This window comes from Schistocerca serialis, chromosome 2, assembly GCF_023864345.2.
Source record: "Schistocerca serialis cubense isolate TAMUIC-IGC-003099 chromosome 2, iqSchSeri2.2, whole genome shotgun sequence".
NCBI lineage: Eukaryota > Metazoa > Arthropoda > Insecta > Orthoptera > Acrididae > Schistocerca > Schistocerca serialis.
The window spans coordinates 40,797,260-40,817,333 of NC_064639.1; the positions used below are offsets into that span (position 1 = coordinate 40,797,260).

General features: G+C 44.5%; 1 protein-coding gene across 1 annotated transcript in view; it reads left to right on the top strand.

Moving 5' to 3' along the window:
- The window catches only part of LOC126455426 (PDF receptor-like), a 403,957-nt gene that overhangs the window by 319,762 nt on the left and 64,121 nt on the right, over positions 1 to 20,074 (top strand). The window contains exons 6-7 of the mRNA XM_050091176.1: positions 9,470 to 9,746; positions 14,264 to 14,366. Of these exons, the coding sequence (XP_049947133.1) occupies positions 9,470 to 9,746; positions 14,264 to 14,366 (380 nt within the window). The remainder of the gene's footprint in view (positions 1 to 9,469; positions 9,747 to 14,263; positions 14,367 to 20,074) is intronic.

Genomic DNA, 20,074 nt, shown 5'->3' on the forward strand with positions numbered 1-20,074 from the left:
CATGATTCATCAGTGGCTAATAGCTGTAACTGGTTTCTGCACACTTCCTGTAACCGCGATGTTGTCTCTCCAACTACCAACTATAAGTGGTTTTTGCAGACTACCTGTAACTACGATGTTGTCTCTCAACCATCAACTATCAAGTTCATGTTTGGAGAGACAACATCGCTGTTACAGATAGAACACGAAAACCTGTAACAGGTCTTGGCTACTGATGACTCGTGTATATGGATGGCGCTAACATCCTGAGCGTCAGGCCTGAAAATGTTGCACTAAACCACCGAAACTGGTAGTCATATACTAAATGACATCATAAGGACGGCTGTAGGTTGTGATCTCACCCTTCCTTCCCAATTCCAGTTATTGTCCACAATAAGCAGTCTTTTATGAAAAATTTGAGAGGAACTAAGATGACAATAAATTTTCCAATTTACTTAGCTTTCCGTGTAGAGTTGACTCCAGTTCTTGTTGTCTAGGGGTCTGATTCTTGAAGATGAAATTCTCAAATTTTAGGTCCTCATGCATGATTAGATCGAAATAAATTCGAAGAATGTTGTTGCAGAATTTATTATGCTACGTTAATATATTTTTCTCATGTTTCAGTATACCATGCATTCTTTTGAAGTTTCACACTAACAAAGCCGAAATTACATCGTTCGCCCAAAGTACAAAAATACATCCTGTCACATCAGAGGCATGCTTAATAGTTCCTCGTTCAGCGGAAATAGGAGTATCTTGACAAATGAATTTTTATTAGTTTTCATTATTATTTCACAAATGAATCCAGAAATGAACATAGTAAATAGTACTAGATTGGGTAGTTAGTAATAGAAATTTTAAGCGTGCCAAATAATTCGTAATTTCAAATGTTGCCAAAAAAAAATTTATCTATACATTCAGAGCTACAACTTATCGATTGGGACATCGAAAATACAGTAATTCCTTTTCATGAATTTGAGCTTGAAATATAACATATTGTGATAAAATTATACGAAAGTTTCCAGAAAAGCAGATGATATAGTACTGGCATGTCCAAAATTTGAAAAATAATACTGGTATCGATAACTACTGCCGAAGAAAAGTTATGAGGAGTATGTCCCGTTACAAGGTATTGAATTTTGCGACATGACTTGCCTTCCGTCGGCATTTGGTGTCGCGCTGACGGTTGGTGCAGTCCGTTTGGTGAAAGTTTATTCCCCAACGCTGATAATGGATCGCCTTCTACTCCTACGAGGTGACCTCATTGTTTCAAAGAAATGCTGAGCCTTATATGGTGGACGGCGATTTTAACTGTGTTCAGCGTCCCGAGGACCAATACTCACACTTCGTCCCCTGACGAGCGTTGCACTCACTGGTACGGGACGTCGAGCTGCAAGACACGTGCACCCTACAACACGGCAACAATCGCAGGTACATGTACCTTATCAGGCACTCGGACAGCCGTTTAGATACGTATCACGAGGGCTCTGCACTGTGACAGTTGCCGCTGAGATGTGTCAAAAGGGGTTTTATGCATCACCAAGTTTCTATCTAAGCCATTATAGCTTGCCTCGCCAACATACAAGACGCACTAGGGGACCCTGGAAACTCAACTTTTTTACCTCTTCGATCCGATCTGTCGCTTTGAGATTGGGGATAATTGGCGCTGATGCCAACGATGCCACCGAGCTTACAGTGCCATATAGTTGTGGTGGATTAGTTGTGTCAATCCTACTATACGCAGGGCATTATCGGCTATGGCAGAGATAATTCCTGACCGTGTCTTCCCTGTCGTACTTATGGACAACGGCATAAACAGGCAACAGCTGGAAATACAGCGCCATCGGGCGTCAGAAATACACTCTAGAAGCGCTACTACTATTTTCCTCTATAGCAATGTTTTCTGCTTGTTCTCAAATGTTATTTTACTGATTTAACGATCTGTTCTGTAATCTTAAATTTTATGTACATTTGACCTAAATATTAATAGTAAATTTGTATATTTTAGGCTTCTTAAAAATTATGACTATCTTATAGACGACGCGCGCATCTAGCGCAAAGATGGTGAACAAAATGTAGCAAATATTTATATCTATATAAGACCGGTGTTTTACATTTTATAGCTGGATCTCCGCCCCCCCCCCCCCCCGCCCTACCTTTAATAAATCCCTCCAAATCCTTGAACGCCATGCTCTCTGCCTCGCCTATCGCATCCGTCTCCCCTCCCCCATGCGGATCCTGTATGATCTCATCCCCTTCCCCCATCTCCTCCTCTTCCTTGAAAGGATGCGGATCCTGTACACCTCCCGCAAACTCGATCCTCCTCATCCGCTTGTCTCACCCATCCTCTCCCACCACCGCCCACTGCTGCACCTGTATTCCCACATCCCACCTAGTCTCCATCTGTCCACCCTCCTCACCCTCTCCCAAGGTGGCTTCCGCCAGCTCCCCGTCCCTGATGATGTCCTCCTCCCCTCCATCTACCCCTTCTATCAACTTTGATCTTTCCCCCCCCCCACTTCTTTCCTTTAGGCACCCTCCCTCCCTTCTCTTTCCTTTTCCCCAATCCCCTCCATCCTTCCCTCTTCCCCCGGGCTTCCCCTCCACCTTCCTCCCTTCCCCCTATCTCACCTGCCCATGGCATCTGCTCTCCCCTCTCCCTCTCTCTCTCCCGCCCCCCCTCCACCTCTCTTGGCAGGTCCCCGGACTCGTACACGGTTAGTGAACATTCGCGTGCCGGAGATCAATGCCTCGTGTTCTGTGTGTGCCGTCGTTTTGTGCTTAAGTGCTTCAATGTTATTCGTTTTGTGCACCTACGTTTACGTGTGACAATTTTCGTCTCTGTCTGTGTCCAAGTGTCTGAACAATTTTATCTTGGACTCTTCGCCCGTGAACGGCACCTTGTATTTTAAAAAGTGTTTGTCTCCGTTTATATGTCCACCATGTTTTTTCTCTAAATGTCTTCATTTGTATATTTGTGTTTCTCTGCGGCAAAAGAGCGGCGTAGTATGCTGCTGCAGGCCTGCCTGTAATACAGGTTTCAAAATAACAATAAAGAAAAAAAAATTTTATAGCTAGCTTGACAACGTATGAACCTGTGTTCAGTGTATGCCGCCTTTAGGTATGAACTATATGTATTTCACATCTATTCTGTTAGATTACTAATAAGCGTAGTTAAATATTACACTTGTGTTTTAGGTTTTAATAAAAATTTTCTTTTCTACTGTTTTAACATCTGAAGATGGTCATTGTATGGCCGAAACCGGTTATGACTGTGTCAGAAACATGTGATTGTGTCTATAAATAAACAACAAATTTTTACAAGAGATAATTCCGGCTAGCAATGGATGACTTCAGAATTTTGTTACGCGGCAGTAAGGGAACTGGCGATGCAACCGCCCTTACCAGACCGTCAACGAAACGTACACCACATCAAAGTCCATTTGCTCCAACTCACTGCGGTGCCACTGGCAGGCGCCAAAGTCCATGTGAGAATGGAAGATGGTCTTCATGGCGAATGAGCATCGTTGCATCACATGTACGAGAAAGACGTCAGCGACACGCACGCTCATTACGGCAGTCAAAACGGTGGAGGGAAGGCAAACTGTGACACAAACAGATACTGCTCGACCATTCTCCCGATGCTATCGCAAATATTATGACGAGGACTCAAGAAGTGACGTGGGACTGGCCTGCTACCTCCGGGGCACCGTTGCTGCGATGGATTTCGACCACGTAGATCATCGTTTTCTATTTGTGGTCGAGGAAAACATAGGCCTGCCCAGCGCCTTTGTCGATATAGTCCTGCGCTTGATTCACGGAGCACATTCGCGGTAATGGTGAATAGTTATCGATCAGAACCTTTTTCTGCAGAGCTTTCCGTAAGGCAATAATGCCCCTTATCCACTGTTCACTTTGCAGTAGCCCTCTAGCCAGCCCAGCATGGTTTTCGCCGGCGCTTGGACGGGATTTTCTTACGGACTGCGAGGTTCCGATGTTGTGCATTCCCGACCAAATCAGAGGATGACATGCAGACGGTGCCACGATGGCTTCAACAGTATGGTACTGTGGTGGGTAGTATCATCTATCTGCGGAAGACTATAGGGATGTGTACAGGAGGCTGGCCTTGGGAACGACAGTGCTCTTCACTAAAGTACCTGTACTCAAATGTTAAGTGCTACTCTTTCACTGTCATATTCAACGTATTTCAGCGGTCATATATCGTCAGTTGTTACAAGAACTACGTCCACTGGTGCGACTCCCAACACTAACGCACGCTGGACATCTTTGAGTGGGCACGGTAAGCCAATTAGCTCCAAAATTAAACAATTTCGCCGATGCCACACCAATACCCATGACATTGCTACCGGGGTACAAGATGCATTTGAACTTTGTTTGTGTGCTGAAGGTGGTTTTAAAATTCAAGAGACGTTTCGACATTGGCCTCACATGAAGGTAGCATAGATCTGACCAAATTCAGAATCAGAGGACGGGCACTGTGGTCGACAATCACTACTCCGCTATCGGGTGGAGAAATGTAGGGTCCCCCTGCATAGGTCAGGAGTGCACTACACGCAGGATGCGGCTACAAGGGTAGCGGAGTACGTGTGGAGTGCACATGTGGATTTTTTAGGTTAGAGAATTCCCTCCCTGGGCCCGACAAGAGGCCTCCTGAGACGCGACAAGGTAGCAGTGGGCAAAACCCAACAGGGAATTACAATATTAATCAGCTAATAGTAAACTGCAGGAGCGTCTATAGAAAGGTCCCAGAACTGCTCTCATTAATAAACGGTCACAATGCCCATATAGTACTAGGGACAGAAAGTGGCTGAAACCAGACGTAAACAGTAATGAAATTCTTAACTCAGATTGGAATGTATACCGCAGAGACAGGCTGGACGGTGAAGGAGGAGGCGTGTTTATAGCAATAAGAAGTGCAATAGTATCGAAGGAAATTGACGGAGATCCGAAATGTGAAATAATTTGGGTGAAGGTCACGGTTAAAGCAGGCTCAAACATGGTAATTGGATGTCTCTATGGGCCCCTCGGCTCAGCAGCTGTTGTGGCAGAGCACCTGAAAGAAAATTTGGAAAATATTTGGAGTAGATTTCCCGACCATGTTATAGTTCTGGGTGGAGATTTCAACTTGCCAGATATAGACTGCGAGACTCAAACGTTTATAACAGTTGACAGGGACGAAGAATCCAGTGAAATTTTTTTAAGTGCTTTATCTGAAAACTACCTTGAGCAGTTAAACAGAGGACCGACTCGTGGCGATAACATATTACACCTTCTGGTGACAAACGCAACCCCAACTATTTGAAATAGTTAGCGCAGACCAGGGTATCAGCGATCATAAAGTGGTTACTGCATCGATGATTTCAGCCTTAAATAGAGATATTAAAAAAGGTAGGAAGATTTTTCTGTTTAGCAAAATTGACAAAAGGCAGATTTCAGAGTACTTGACGGCTCAACACAAAAGTTTTGTCCCAAGTACAGATAGTGTTGAGGATCAGTGGACAAAGTTCAAAACCATCGTACAATATGCGTTAGATGAGCATGTGCCAAGCAAGATCGTAAGAGATGGAAAAGAGCCGCCGTGGTACAATAACCGAGATAGAAAACTGCTGCGGAAGCAAAGGGAACTTCACAGCAAACATAAACATAGCCAAAGCCTAGCAGACAAACAAAAATGACGCGAAGCGAAATGTAGTGTGAGGAGGGCTATGTGTGAGGTGTTCAATGAATTCGATAGTAAAGTTCTACGTACTGACTTGGCAGAAAATTTTGGTCATATGTCAAAGCGGTAGATGGATCAAAACAAATGTCCAGACACTCTGTGACCAAAATGGTACTGAAACAGGGGATGACAGACTAAAGGCCAAAATACTAAATGTCTTTTTCTCAAGCTGTTTTCACAGAGGAAGACTGCACTGTAGTTCCTTCTCCAGTTTGTCGCACAGATGACAAAATGGTAGATATCGAAATAGATGACAGAGGGGTAGAAAACAATTAAAATCGCTCAAAAGAGGAAAGGCCGCTGGACCTGATGGGATACCAGTTCGATTTCACATAGAGTACGCGAAGGAACTTGCCCCCCCCCCCCCCCTATTGCAGCGGTGTACCGTAGGTCTCTAGAAAAGTGTAACGTTCTAAAGGATTGGAAAATTGTACAGGTCATCCCCGTTTTCAAGAAGGGACGTCGAACAGATGTGCAGAACTGTAGATCTATGTCTCTAACGTCGATCAGTAGTAGAGTATTGGAACACGTATTATGTTCGAGTATAATGACTTTTCTGGAAACTAGAAATCTATTCTGTAGGAATCAGCATGGGTTTAGAAAAAGACGATCGTGTGAAACCCAGCTCGCGCTATTCGTCCACTGGTTCCCAGGTAGATGCCATGTTTCTTGACTTCCGCAAGGCGTTGGATACAGTTCCCCACAGTCGTTTAATGAACAAAGTAAGAGCATATGGACTATCGGACCAATTGTCTGATTGGATTGAATAGTTCCAAGATAACAGAACGCAGCATGTCATTCTCAATGGAGAGAAGTCTTCCGAAGTAAGAGTGATTTCAGGTGTGCCGCAGGGGAGTGTCGTAGGGCCGTTGCTATTCACACTATACATAAATGACTTTGTGGATAACATCGGTAGTTCACTAACGCTTTTTGCATATGATGCTGTGGTGTATCGAGAGGTTGTAACAATGGAAAATTTTACTGAAATGCAGGAGGACATGCAGCGAATTGACGCATGGTGCAGGGAATGGCAATTGAATATCAATGTAATGTACTGCGAATACATAGAAAGATATATCCCTTATCATCTAGCTACAATATAGCATGTCAGCAACTGGAAGCAGTTAATACTATAAATTATCTGGGAGTAGGCATTAGGAGTGATTTAAAATGGAATGATCATATAAAGTTGATCGTCGGTAAAGCAGATGCCAGACTGAGTTTCATTGGAAGAATCCTAAAGAAATGCAATCCAAAAACAAAGGAAGTAGGTTACAGTACTCTTGTTCGCTCACTGCTTGAATATTGCTGACCAGTGTGGGATCCGTATCAGATAGGATTGATAGAAGAGTTAGAGAAGATCCAACGGAGAGCAGCGCGCTTCGTTACGGGAACTCCAGTGGAAGACTGTGCAGGAGAGACACTCAGTAACTCGGTAAGAGCTTTTTTGAAGTTTCGAGAGCATGCCGGCCGCGGTGGCCGTGCGGTTCTAGGCGATGCAGTCCGGAACCGCGGGACTGCTACGGTCGCAGGTTCGAATCCTGCCACGGGCATGGATGTGTGTGATGCCCTTAAGTTAGTTAAGTTTATGTAGTTCTAAGTTCTAGGGGACTGATGACCTAAGATGTTAAGTCCCATAGTGCTCAGAGCCATTTGAACCATTTTTTTCGAGAGCATGCCTCCACCGAGGAGTCAAGCAGTATATTGCTCCCTCCTAGGTATATCTCGCGAAGAGACCATGAGGATAAAATCAGAGAGATTAGAGCCCACACAAAGGCATACCGACGATCTTTCTTTCCACGAACAATACGAGACTGAATTAGAAGGGAGAACCGATAGAGGTACTTAAAGTAACCTCCACCACACACCGTCAGGTGGCTTGCGGAGAATGGATGGATATTTGAGCGCCGTTCAATAACATTAGAACGTTTCTCCTGGACTATAGGTATTTGCTGGATGACCTGCATTCCACGCGATCACCCTCGGCGAGGGACTATCACCGCTAATGACGAAGACACCAACACGCCAACGTCGTCGAATGACGCTACCCTGCCGTATGATGGAAGACAGTATGGCGTGCGAGCCGTCTTTCCTTCCACGGCAGTGCGGGATTCGTGGTCCTTGATAGTGAACGACAAATATCGCTAATCGGTAACGCTTGCACTCCATTCATCTGATCGACGCGCCTCTGTCTCCAGTTTGCACGGTAACTGATTGTGACGCACATCGGCTGACATATCGTATGGCCGCTGCATGTTGGCTGCTCACGCAACGAGTGTTAGCCCTACTCTTACAATGGCCGCCCACGCCTGTTGATACTGAAGCTCCATTCACCCCGGGTGCGTTCTACTTCTCAGTTATCAGGACAAATGAGGTCAGTTGTACTGAAAATGGAAATGCCGTGTGGCTAGGGCGTCCCGTCGGGTAGACCGTTCGCCTGGTGCAAGTCTTTCGAGTTGACGCCACTTCGGCGACTTGCGTGGCGATGGGGATGAAATGATGATGAAAGACACACAACACCCAGTCATCACGAGGCAGAGAAAATCCCTGGCCCCGCCGGGAATCTAACCCGGGACCCCGTGCGCGCGAAGCGAGAAGCGAGAACTGCAAATACACGGGTCCTGTAACGTTTTTTTCGCAGAAGAAAAAGGGGCCGTAAACATTAAACCGTGAGATTGCACAAAACACGCTAACTTTTGGTGAATTGCGAATTTGCTGCACGAACGCGTGAGGATTCTCTGCCGCCCAGATTCGCCCATTGTGTCTGTTCACTTCATCATTAAGAAAAAATGTTGCTTTATCACTGAAAACAAGTTTCGCACTGAACGCATCCTCTTCCATGAGCTGTTGCAACCGCGCCGAAAATTCAAAGCGTTTGACTTTGTCATCAGGTGTCAGGGCTTATAGCAATTGTAAACGGTAAGGATCTGCTTTAGCCTTTTCCGTAAGGTTTTCCATACCGTCGGCTGTGGTACGTTTAGCTCCCTGCTTGCTTTATTCGTCGACTTCCGCGGGCTACGCGTGAAACTTGACCGCACGCGTTCAACCGTTTCTTCGCTCACTGCAGGCCGACCCGTTGATTTCCCCTTACAGAGGCATCCAGAAGCTTTAAACTGCGCATACCATCGCCGAATGGAGATAGCAGTTGGTGGATCTTTGTTGAACTTCGTCCTGAAGTGTCGTTGCACTGTTATGACTGACTGATGTGAGTGCATTTCAAGCACGACATACGCTTTCTCAGCTCCTGTCGCCATTTTGTCTCACTGCGCTCTCGAGCGTTCTGGCGGCAAAAACCTAAAGTGCGGCTTCAGCCGAACAAAACTTTATGAGATTTTCTACGTATCTGTAGTGTGTCGTGACCATATGTCAATGAATGGAGCTACAGTGAATTTATGAAATCGCTTCAATCATTTGTAATAGCCCTGTATATAGTTTCATTAAAAAATGTACTTGCTTTAAAATCTCAGTTTGTAAAACAACTGATATCATTACCTACACAATATAACTGCGTGCACCTCAGCTTGATATCCTTTCCCAAAAATATCGAAGAGATATCTTCAACCATTAAAGAAGTACAACGGCTGTAGTCTTTAGGTGGTTCGGCTCCTTATGCTATTGGGGTAAATCATGAGTAATGAGCTACTGAACAGAAAGATACCGGAGTGAGACAGGAACAGTCATCAGGGGCAGCGCGATGCGTTCCGGGCTGGCATACGTAAGGTGACGCTGGGTGGTTCTTTCTGTTTCCAGGAGCCTGCGCAACAACCGCACGCGCATCCACCGGAACCTGTTCGTGGCGATGGTGGTGCAGGTGGTGATCCGGCTGACGCTGTACGCCGACCAGGCGGTGGTGCGCGGCGGAGCCGTCGCCGACCCCGTGCCCGTAACGCCCGTGGGAGGTGGAGGCGGCGGAGGCGGCGCCGCGGCGGCCGGGGACCGCAACAAGACGGCGGTGGGGGCGGCGGAGTCCACGCAGCCGGCGCCGGCCGCCCCGAGGGCCGCCCACCGCCAGGGCATCGACAACACGGTCAGGCTCTGCCACTTCTTGCTCTGTAATTCTACACCGCATCTGTGCACCATTCGCGACTGGAACGGGAAAGGAGGGAAGTGGTACACAAAGTACCCTCTGCCACACACCATCAGATCGCTTGCGCAGTACATACGCAGATATAAACCTTCCGTCCAAAAAGATTCGCTACAGATTTTATTTCCGACGTGTAAACCCAGTAACTGCGACGGTAGCTTGATCTGTCGACTGAGCAACAGACGTGCATTCGACGACTTAATTTTGACTTGTCATGTAGTGGGCATGCAACCGTGGTGTGTCAACGTTGTTGAATCACGAATCGCTTTGGAGAGAGTTGTCTAAATCAAATGTTCAAGAGATTCTCTGGAATGGTTTCAAGAAGAGGAAAATATTGTGCAAAATGTGATCCACACATCTTGGCCCCTCAACAAAATCAACGACATGTGGAGGCCTAGCACCACTTCATTCAAATGCTAAATGTGGGGTTATGATGGTGATTAGTCAGTGTTGTCATTACTAACGTACCATAGAACAACAAAGTAGAGAAATTCACGTGAAGGCTCAACGCTTTACTGCCACAACCTACACTCAAGTCAGTGGGACACCAAAGATAAACAACATTCCAAAGGACGATTTTTCTGACAGTTGCACATACTAGAGTTCTGTGCTTTTCACTCCAATGAGAGGAGACTACGTAGAATTCTGAGAGACCAAAAACCACCATCGTAACGATTCATTATTTTTTTATGAATCCAGTCTCTTAACTTTGTGTACTGACAGTGTCGATATCTTATACGTAGGAAAGGAACTGGCAGTGATTGATCAAATTACATAACGTAGGTATTATTAAGCCATTTTTAGCCGGTGTACACACTGTTGTTAACTATAGACTGAAATTTAAAGTTAAGCGACATTTAGGATAAGATCAATTTGGAATTAGGGAAACAAAAGGAAGCAGCGTACTAAAATGTAACTAGCAATGACTTTAGGAAGCAGCACTCGAATGAACAGGAAAATGTATGCAACGTTCATTATTCTAGAGAAAAGTTTCGAAAGAATGGACTGGACGATACTCTTCGAAAAGCTGAATGAAACTGAAATTTACTGGAGAGATAACAGATCGTTTCCCAATCTAATCTAAAAGCACAGCAGAGAAGTGTACGTGTTAATGGCAGTAAGAAAGAGTCTGGGGTAAGAAGAAGTGCGTGACAAGGCTGCCCTCTCTCTCCTTATTTATTTATAGGAATTACAATGCAAACAATCAAAAGCAGCAGCAATAAATTGAAAATTAGTGGTAAAGTAACAAACTGCATCCGGTTTGACGACGATATAGCAGTCATAGTTCATTCCCAAAAGGACATGCACTATATATTCAACATGTTAGTGTGACTCCTTGGTAACCATAAACTGAAAATATACGCACACAAAACTAAATTAATGGCGATAGATGAAATTAACAGACAAGTTATGACAATCAGTAATATAGGAAATTAAAAGCTAATGCCAATAAATGAATTTTTCCACTTGGTAAGTAAAATAGCAGATGGAAACCAAATTACAGGGTGCCCGAGGAGCCCCTGTACCTCTAGTATCTAATGCTAATTGATATGATTTGTCTTAGCACAGTTATTTACTTACAAATTAAGTGTCCAATGTATCGATATGTTCTCCGTCATGCTGTTAACACATTTCTGTATGCCTCTATGTCCTTCTTCACATACTTTTAAACATGTCCCGTGTTATAGCGCGAAATGCATCCTCAACAGCACTGCGCAGCTATTCGTTTGCAGCATAGCGACATGTAGATTCATGGGCCTTAATGACTCCCCGTAACGAGTTGTCAGGTGTGTTGAGGTCAGGATTTCTTGGTGACCATTTCAAGAGGGCTGGTGTTGCTGATGTGCCACGAAAGTATCCGTTAGGACGTTGTGGCGAAATTTGGCGTTAATTGTCTACAATGGCAGACGACCAACACGAGTGCCTTTGCTAACAGCACGACACAGCCTGCAGCGCCTCTCCTGGATTCGTGACTACATCGGTTGCCCCCTAGACGACCGAAAACCGTGACCTGGTCAGATGGATAATAATTTCCGCAGGTAATAACTGATGGTAGGGTTTATGTGTGGAGCACACCCAGCGAGGCCTTGAACCCGAGCTGTCAACAAGACACCCTGCAAGCTAGTGGTGTCTTCATAATGATCTGAGTCTCATTTACGTTGAATGGAACGGGTGCTCTGGTCTAACTGGAGAACACTATGTAACTTAATCCCTCTTCATACCCTAAAGCGTTTGTCCACTAGTTTAGAGCCCTTGGCACCCTGTTGTCACTACAGATGTAACCAGTGCAGAATGTCTTACAACAGAAGGGAAAACACGCATCTCTCTGTCGAGCACTAGCGAACGCGCGAATCTAGGGAAACGAGTAAGAGAACCGAGCAGCCGCGGGGAAACGAATGGAGTTGGAGCTACACGATTTACCATTTTCTTGTGGGCTATGGCAGTAAGAAAGAGTCTGGGGTAAGAAGAAGTGCGTGACAAGGCTGCCCTCTCTCTCCTTATTTATTTATAGGAATTACAATGCAACACGCATTGTTGTTGAGATAGCTTTATATACAGCTGTGGGAGGGATCTGACTGACTGTGTGGAGGGGGAGGGTATTGTGATGGGGGAGTAATAATGTGTAGTCAGTGAATCCACCTATTCAACCAAGTTGTACGTCACAGCAGTCACTTCGACGAGATGAACTCATCCCGACCCTACACAGACTGGGCACTGACGTTGACGCGCGCCCTCGTATTCCGAGGCGAGAACCCGCTTTCCTCACCCCCGCCCCTTGTCGCAGTCTTTGCTACCTGCGCTGTCTATTTTAACGTGTGCTTTCCTTACTTTGAGGAGAGGGCAGAAGCAATTTGAAGTTGTTACGTGACCTCTATAGTAATTGCCGATGAGATTTTCAAAATATTGTTCACTATTGAACCCTTGGTAAAGACTTTAAGCTGGAGGATTTAGTAATTTACAGAGAGACTGACTCACTCTTTGCTGGTTCCGAGTTCAGTCAATTTTGCATATTAGAGTTTTTCTTTGACTTCTCCTTTTGAAATAAAGTTTTAGAAATGACCACAAAGCTGACTTCAGTATTTCTGTCTCTTCTCCCTCTGTCTCTGTGTCTGTCTCTGTCTCTCGCTCTGTCTCTCTCTCTCTCTTTCTCTCTCACTTCGTCTGTATGTATGTGTGTGTGTGTGTGTGTGTGTGAGAGAGAGAGAGACACTTCCTGTCACTGTTTCACTAGCAAAATAAAAAAAAGAAAGAAAAGAAAGGTCTGTGAACACTGTGAACAGAAACGGCACAAAACACAATCAGCTTCAGTGAATCTCTCTTATATGCGAGGACGACACCAGGATTTTGTGACCCTCAAATTCTTTCATTACAACATTTTGCTTTACCCGATAGACGAAACGTCGATTCGTAAGAAAAGCTGAGCGTTCGGAAAAAAGTGTCCTCTGCCGTATCCTGGAGAACTGAAACACAAAACTCGTACCTCGTGTTACGGGTGCCTTGATACAACTGCTGCAGTAACTACAACTTGTAAGGGTTCATAAGCAGGCGTCGTTTCAGAACACACCACACCATTGTCTGAAGAAATACATGTTTCTCACTTGCCCCGTCTCGTGGACTTTCGGGGACTCCGTAGGAACGCACCTCGGATACGTTCGACATTTTCATCAGACATACGTGGTCGTCCGGTGTTCTTCCCTTTGCATATGTAACCACCTTACAATAATTCTATATGCTCATATATGCGTTTGTGCATGGGTGGCTTCTTGTTCAATCGACGGCGGAATGCAATTTCCACCTGTAAAATAGGATTTACTTCGAGCAATTTCCAAGACACAAAATCATTTCACTTGCGATATAGTCACTATATTGCTGCAAACAAACGGCAGCATAGCTTTGTCAAAACTTTGAACCTTCGTCTGTCCAGTGATGTTTAGATGTTTTTCTGTCTTTTACAGTTTATCTTTAATAAACAACTGAAATCTGTTCTTTCGTTCTGAATCATGTGATATTTTCAGTTTTGCAGAAATTTTATTGTTTGATCGTGTCTAACCACCCGTGTCTCGTAAGAGATTTTAGCACACGCGCCGATGACCTCAACTGCTTGGCTAAATTTAACATATAACTTGATAAAACTGAAATGCACCAAGTAGTGGCAACGTCACGCACTGCGCAGACTATGGCGTACTCGGATCAATGGGCAATGGACACGGGGTGCTGGAGCGCGATGGTGCTTATCAGGTAATGCAGCTCCGAGCTGTATTGTCCTGCAGTTGCGTCGGTGATAATCAGTCGGCTAGTTACCTAACTGCAGCACACAGTCATAGTTTGTACTACACTCTATACTCATAAAACTTCGATTTCGAATTATTTCTTTTGCCTCATCACCCTTCATCTTTCACCTCTCCCATTTTCTTGCTAGAATTTTGTTACTAATGATTCATTGTGTATTGTTGTTGCAGCCAGTGCTGTGCGAGGCGTCGTACGTGCTTCTGGAGTACGCCAGGACGTCCATGTTCATGTGGATGTTCGTCGAGGGGCTCTACCTGCACAACGCCGTCACAGGTACGTGTTATGTCAGGGTAGTAACAAGTAAATTTGTAAATAGGAGAGCGGAACTTGAGCACACATTATCGTCCATTGCATTGTGAGCGACGACGAAAACCGAGACTCTTTTTCCAAAGAGATGTTAATAGTTAGCAGACCGGTCCTGAATATGAGACCAGAACACGTATTAGCTCTACAGTTGAAGACGCGGCTTCAGTACGCTTTCCGATCCCATTGTGCTGACGATATTGCTTCGAATATAGATCTCGAATTGGAAACCATTCGGAGTCTTCCAGGTCCTCTCATTATAACGTTGGGAAAGAGCTCGCCCCCAATCCGGGTTTTTGCCAAATTTGAAACTTTTCTCCAATGTATCGGTCAATGTTTGTGAACTCGTGTACGTGAACTCTGTTCTTACACGCGCGATGAACCGTATGGTTCAAATGGTTCAAACGGCTCTGAGCACTATGGGACTTAACATCTGTGGTCATCAGTCCCCCAGAACTTAGAACTACTTAAACCTAACTAACCTAAGGACATCACACACATCCATGCCCGAGGCAGGATTCGAATTTGCGACCGTAGCAGTCGCGCGGTTCCGGACTGAGCGCCTAGAACCGGATGAACCGTATGTTTTCCTACCTTGCGCAGTACTAATTTCGTCTTTATGTATCATACTAAACACATATTTACACAGGGTACCATAACAAAATCACATTATTTTGTATCATTAACTCCAATTCGGCTTAGGCTTTCCGTGTTTCCCTATCGTTCCGACTGCTTATACAGCGAAAATATAAAATCAGACATTGTCAAGATCCGCCATTGGGGTATCTTCACATCAAAATAATAAAACTATTTTCAGGTTTTAAATTCACATGTTCGGTATCTATTACTCAAGACAAATAAACTACTGGCCATTCAAAAACACCAAGAATGAATTGATTACCAAATTTTATTTATTGTGTGTATACAGTGAAGTTGGGAACAATACATTGTTATACCGGCAATTAAAAAATTATTCTATATTTCGAGAAGTGGTAGTATGGACCATAACAACAGAAAAATGTCTATTAAACTTAGGCTCTAAAATGCCTATCTGAACAGCTGTGAGATGTCGTTCAGGTAGAATTCCAGAATCAAATCGGGGTTACTCATCCTCTGTAGTCTGGGCGACAATGCATGAACAGTTGGTATACCCATATCATGTGGAGCGTGTTCACCCCTCAGGCCACAAGAACAAGCTACTAGAATGCAGTTCTGCTAATGGTTATTACAAAGATGTGGTGAAGATCCACTTTCACAACAAAGATACTGTTTATAGTAGACGTTGGTTACCCACGTGAGGGGTTTGTCTTTATTGATGACCAACATGTGTGGGACGATCAAATCCACAAGCAGGTGAAAGAGCAAGGAGTCATCTCCGATTTTCTATTAATGTATGGGTAGGAATTAGTGATGACAGATTAATAGGTCCTTACATACTACGAAACAGGTTAACAATTGCAAAGCATCATCAGTTCCAACGAAACGACCTGCTTGTCTTCCTACAGGAGGTACCATTCAAACAACTGCTATAAATGTGCTTCATGCATAATGAGCCGGCCGCGATGGCCGAGCGGTTCTAGGCGCTACACCCTGGAACCGCGCGACCGCTACGGTCGCAGGTTCAAATCTTGTCTCGAGCATGGATGTATGTTAGGTTAGTTAGGTTTAAGTAGTTCTAATTTCTAGAGGACTGATGACGTCAGCAGTTAAGTCCAATAGTGCTCAGAGCCATTTGAACCATGCGTGATGGATCAACAGCCCATTTGCCCCGAAATATTAGAGAACGCCTCACACAGTCATTTAATGGGCAATGGTTCGGTCGGCGAGGTCAAGAAAGGTGCCTAGCTGATTCTCCCGATGCTCATCCTTTGAACTTCTGCTCATGAGGACACTTGAAATCTTTGATGTGTGCAAGTACCATTGGTGATGTATTAAAAGCCTCACACTGTTTATGAAATGTTGAAATCGTCTAAATAGTGGTAACTGGATCTTAGTGGGATGTACATTTGCCATAAGACATGGACTTCATCGTAGCCGCGAGATTCCTGTTGAAGAAAAGAGTGCTTATCATTCTGTAACTAAGATAATGCGAAGCTGTTTGAATTCGCATAAAAATTAAATGAATATTTCCTATGTTCTATCACAAAGAAACGGGTGGCACGGATATACTGGGCTTCAGAGCGACCGATCATGGAATAAACTTTACTAAGTGTTTCCTTGTATCTTTCTGTCACAGATTCAACGAGGTTAGTCACCACAGGAGGTCCAATGGCGTGCTGAAATGCACACTGAGGGAACGTTTAGAGAGCTGTTGATTCAAAAGTGACATTTGTTCATAAAATGGAACATGCTCGTCAACTTCTGTGAACATTTACCACATATAAATCCTTATACTGTGGCTTCTTAAAGGGTAACTGTTATCATTATATTAATCCTCATTATTTAGCGAGGAGTAGGTTACCTAGGGAACACAAAAATTTAGACATTCAAAGAATAGTCGAAAGCAAAATTCACCATTTTCTAGTAAAGTTTGAGTCTATTGGCTTCTGTCTTGGGTTCTTCGGCCGATGTTCATCTAATGATTTTACTGATGTTTCGCCAGCACGAGTGGCTGGCATTGCCGGTGGCGAAGTGGCCAAGAAACCCTTAAGAATTTTGTTAAGTTTCATTCGTCAAATCTGGCTTGTGACCAACAGCAAAAACAGGCACGAAACTTGTTCTGGGTCATGATGTTTGCGGTGAATCATGATTAAATAAAGGACGAAGTCAGCCCCATCTGTATCCAGTTAAACGAAAGCAAAGATATCACTCGCCGGAACCATATAATTGGTCTGCCAAATGTCTTCAAAAATCATAGAAAATTGTCTGAACTGCCACGTATCTCAAGTCACCTTGGAAGTGCTGACAAAATCGGCAAATCATACTCAGCAGATCCCAACACAGCAACAAAAAACGTCTGCACAAAATTCAGCCCGCCTCCCATCTCTGGACAGAGACAGAAAGAAACTTGGAGGGGCGAACCGACAAACCTACATGACGACTCTTTCAGTGGTATCAAGCGACTCCTGACTTCCAAAGATAGGAGAAACGACGACTGCTTTTTGTCTTAAATTTTTCCGTAGGTTCAATGTCTAAAATTTGAAGAAGCGCTTGTCTTGCGCATGGGTCTGAGAGAACCAATCGTGAGGCCGTGCGTCATGAAAGGCTGTGCAGACAGACGCCCCACCATATTGGCGCCCCAGTTCGAAAAATTAAACTTAGTGTCCTTTCCCAGGAAACCAAGAAAGTCCACGTAAATTGACCAATGTGCATATGTTTTCAATTACACCCACATTCTTGCAGTCTAGTAATTTTTCATTTGTAAGAATGGCGGTTAAAAATATGTGGGGTGCTGAATACAGAACGTAATAAAATGAAGATAAAAATCTATCATTACAGTTCCAAGAGTGATCTTCCTCCCTGTCATGATAAAAAACAGGACAAAAAGAAGACAGAGAAAATACATTCTGCAGAACTTGGTAAAATTACAAAGCACGTAAGAGGTGGACTAACGGTCGTTTTTCAGTATAAACACCGCAGGAACGCTTCATCAGTCCGCTCCACCGTATCCGTGACCAAACTAGAGTTTTCCAGAGAGTGTGTGATTCCATAAGTCGTCCGATAGAGGCATACCTTACAATAACTGGTATCCGACCACTTATCTGATTGGCCAGCGCGTATGACGGCCATGCTGTGGGCCCGCGTTCGATTACCAATCAAGTTGGAGACTTGTCTCCGCTCGGTGACAGGGTGATGTGTTGTCTTTATCATCGTCACCCAAGCCTCCCAGTGTGGCGTTAGTCGTCCAGTGTGACGCCAGCATAAAATACGTGCAACTCGGCGTCCGAACTTCCCCACTTGGGGACTCCCGGCGGTCAATGCCGCACGATGATTTCAGTTCGTTTCATTGGACGTTATATCGGGCGGCTCCTATAGAGATGAATCACGAGTGCAGGTCGTATGTAGTAGGAAGAAAATTACATTAGAATCTCTGCCACCGGTTTACTGAATCCCTTACTGCATTCTGACGGTTGTTCGTGATAGCCAAGAGCTTGCAATAGAAGAGATGTGTTTCACAGTAGCGAGAAGAACATTTGCTCACTGATCTCAAGGTGTGCATTTTAGAGCCTGTTTTAACTTGAGGTTTTCTTCTTGTCCTGGCCCTTCCTACCACCTTTCAAAATAATGAGTACTTTTCTAGCCGTCGTTAATTTGTAAATGATTTGGAGTATAAATGGTGTGAAATTTGGACCACGTAACTGCCTCCTTTGGCGGCAGCAGTGCCTCTAATTGTGTTGTGCATAGAGTCAAAGTAAGTTTGCTTGACAGTTAACGATAAGCCTTACCATGTTGCATCAGCCCTATGCCACATTCCATCATAAGCTGCAGTTAGGACGTGGTGGTGTGGCAGTTTCTCGACAACCCACGATCAGAGTTCTTCAAATGGAGAAAGAGCTGGAGAAGGCACTGTCCATAGCAAAAATTGAATAATCGGTGTATGGAACTATGACGAAACAGCAGAGCTAGGATGGGGTCTTGTATTATTTTATTTGAAAATAACTTTACAAAAGCCTCGAAAATAGGGCACAAGCAACGCCCTTTATGAGTAATAAATGTTACGTCTGCTGTCAAAGTTACCAGCTATGAGGACGAGAGATGCTGTGTAATCCATTTGGCACCCCATACCATCACACCAGATTCGAGGCCCCTTATGACCTCGACGAAAGCAGTCTGGCAACTTTTGTTCTCCTCGGAGACTCCCCATACGCAATCGAATACTGTTACGCTTTATGGAGGATCAGGAAACGTATGAAAAGAACGATGTGGTATCAGTTCTGCGTTCGCTGGTGTCTCTTGACTAGCGTTGGGAAAGTGCTCTCTCACAATCCGGGTTTTTGCTACATACGCACCAAGGTCAGCCAGAGTGCTGGGCACCGTGCTGACACACTTCGGTGCTCCAGACTTCATTAGGCTGCCCACGTGAGCACCTGCCATGCTGCTAAAGGGCCCGTCTCCTGACTCACGGCACGTGATTACGCTGTAGGATCCTGCACGTCCGAGCGAGCAATACATCCCCTCTCTCAGTAGTTAGTCGCGTGCGACTGTTCAGATCTTGTATGGTGTAGAGCAACGGTGTCAAACTCAAAAACTGAAGTGGAGCAAATGAACAAAATCCAGGCTTTGGCGGGGCGCACAAAGAAAGAGGAAAAAAAGATTTCAAATTCAGTTTTCAGAAACGTTAATTTCTTTTGAAAACACAGCATCAATACAGACATCCTAATTAAAATCGCAGAAAAATAAAAATCGCTAAAATTGTTAAAACAGCTCGTTAAAATGATATTCGGCCGAACGAAATTCGAATTCGGAATCTTTTCCCTTCGTGGGCAAGTGCTCTACCAAACGGGCTACCAAAGAACGACTCACGACGCGTCCTCACAGCTTCACTTCCCTTTGTACCTCGTCTTCTATCTTCTACCAGGAAGTTTCGTATAGGTGCACACTCCGTTTGAGAGTGAAACTTTCATGCTGCAAACATTCCCAAGCTGTGACCAAACCATCTACATCTACATGGATACTCTGCAAATCACATTTAAGTGCCTGGTAGAGGGTTCACCAAACCACCTTTACAATAATATTCT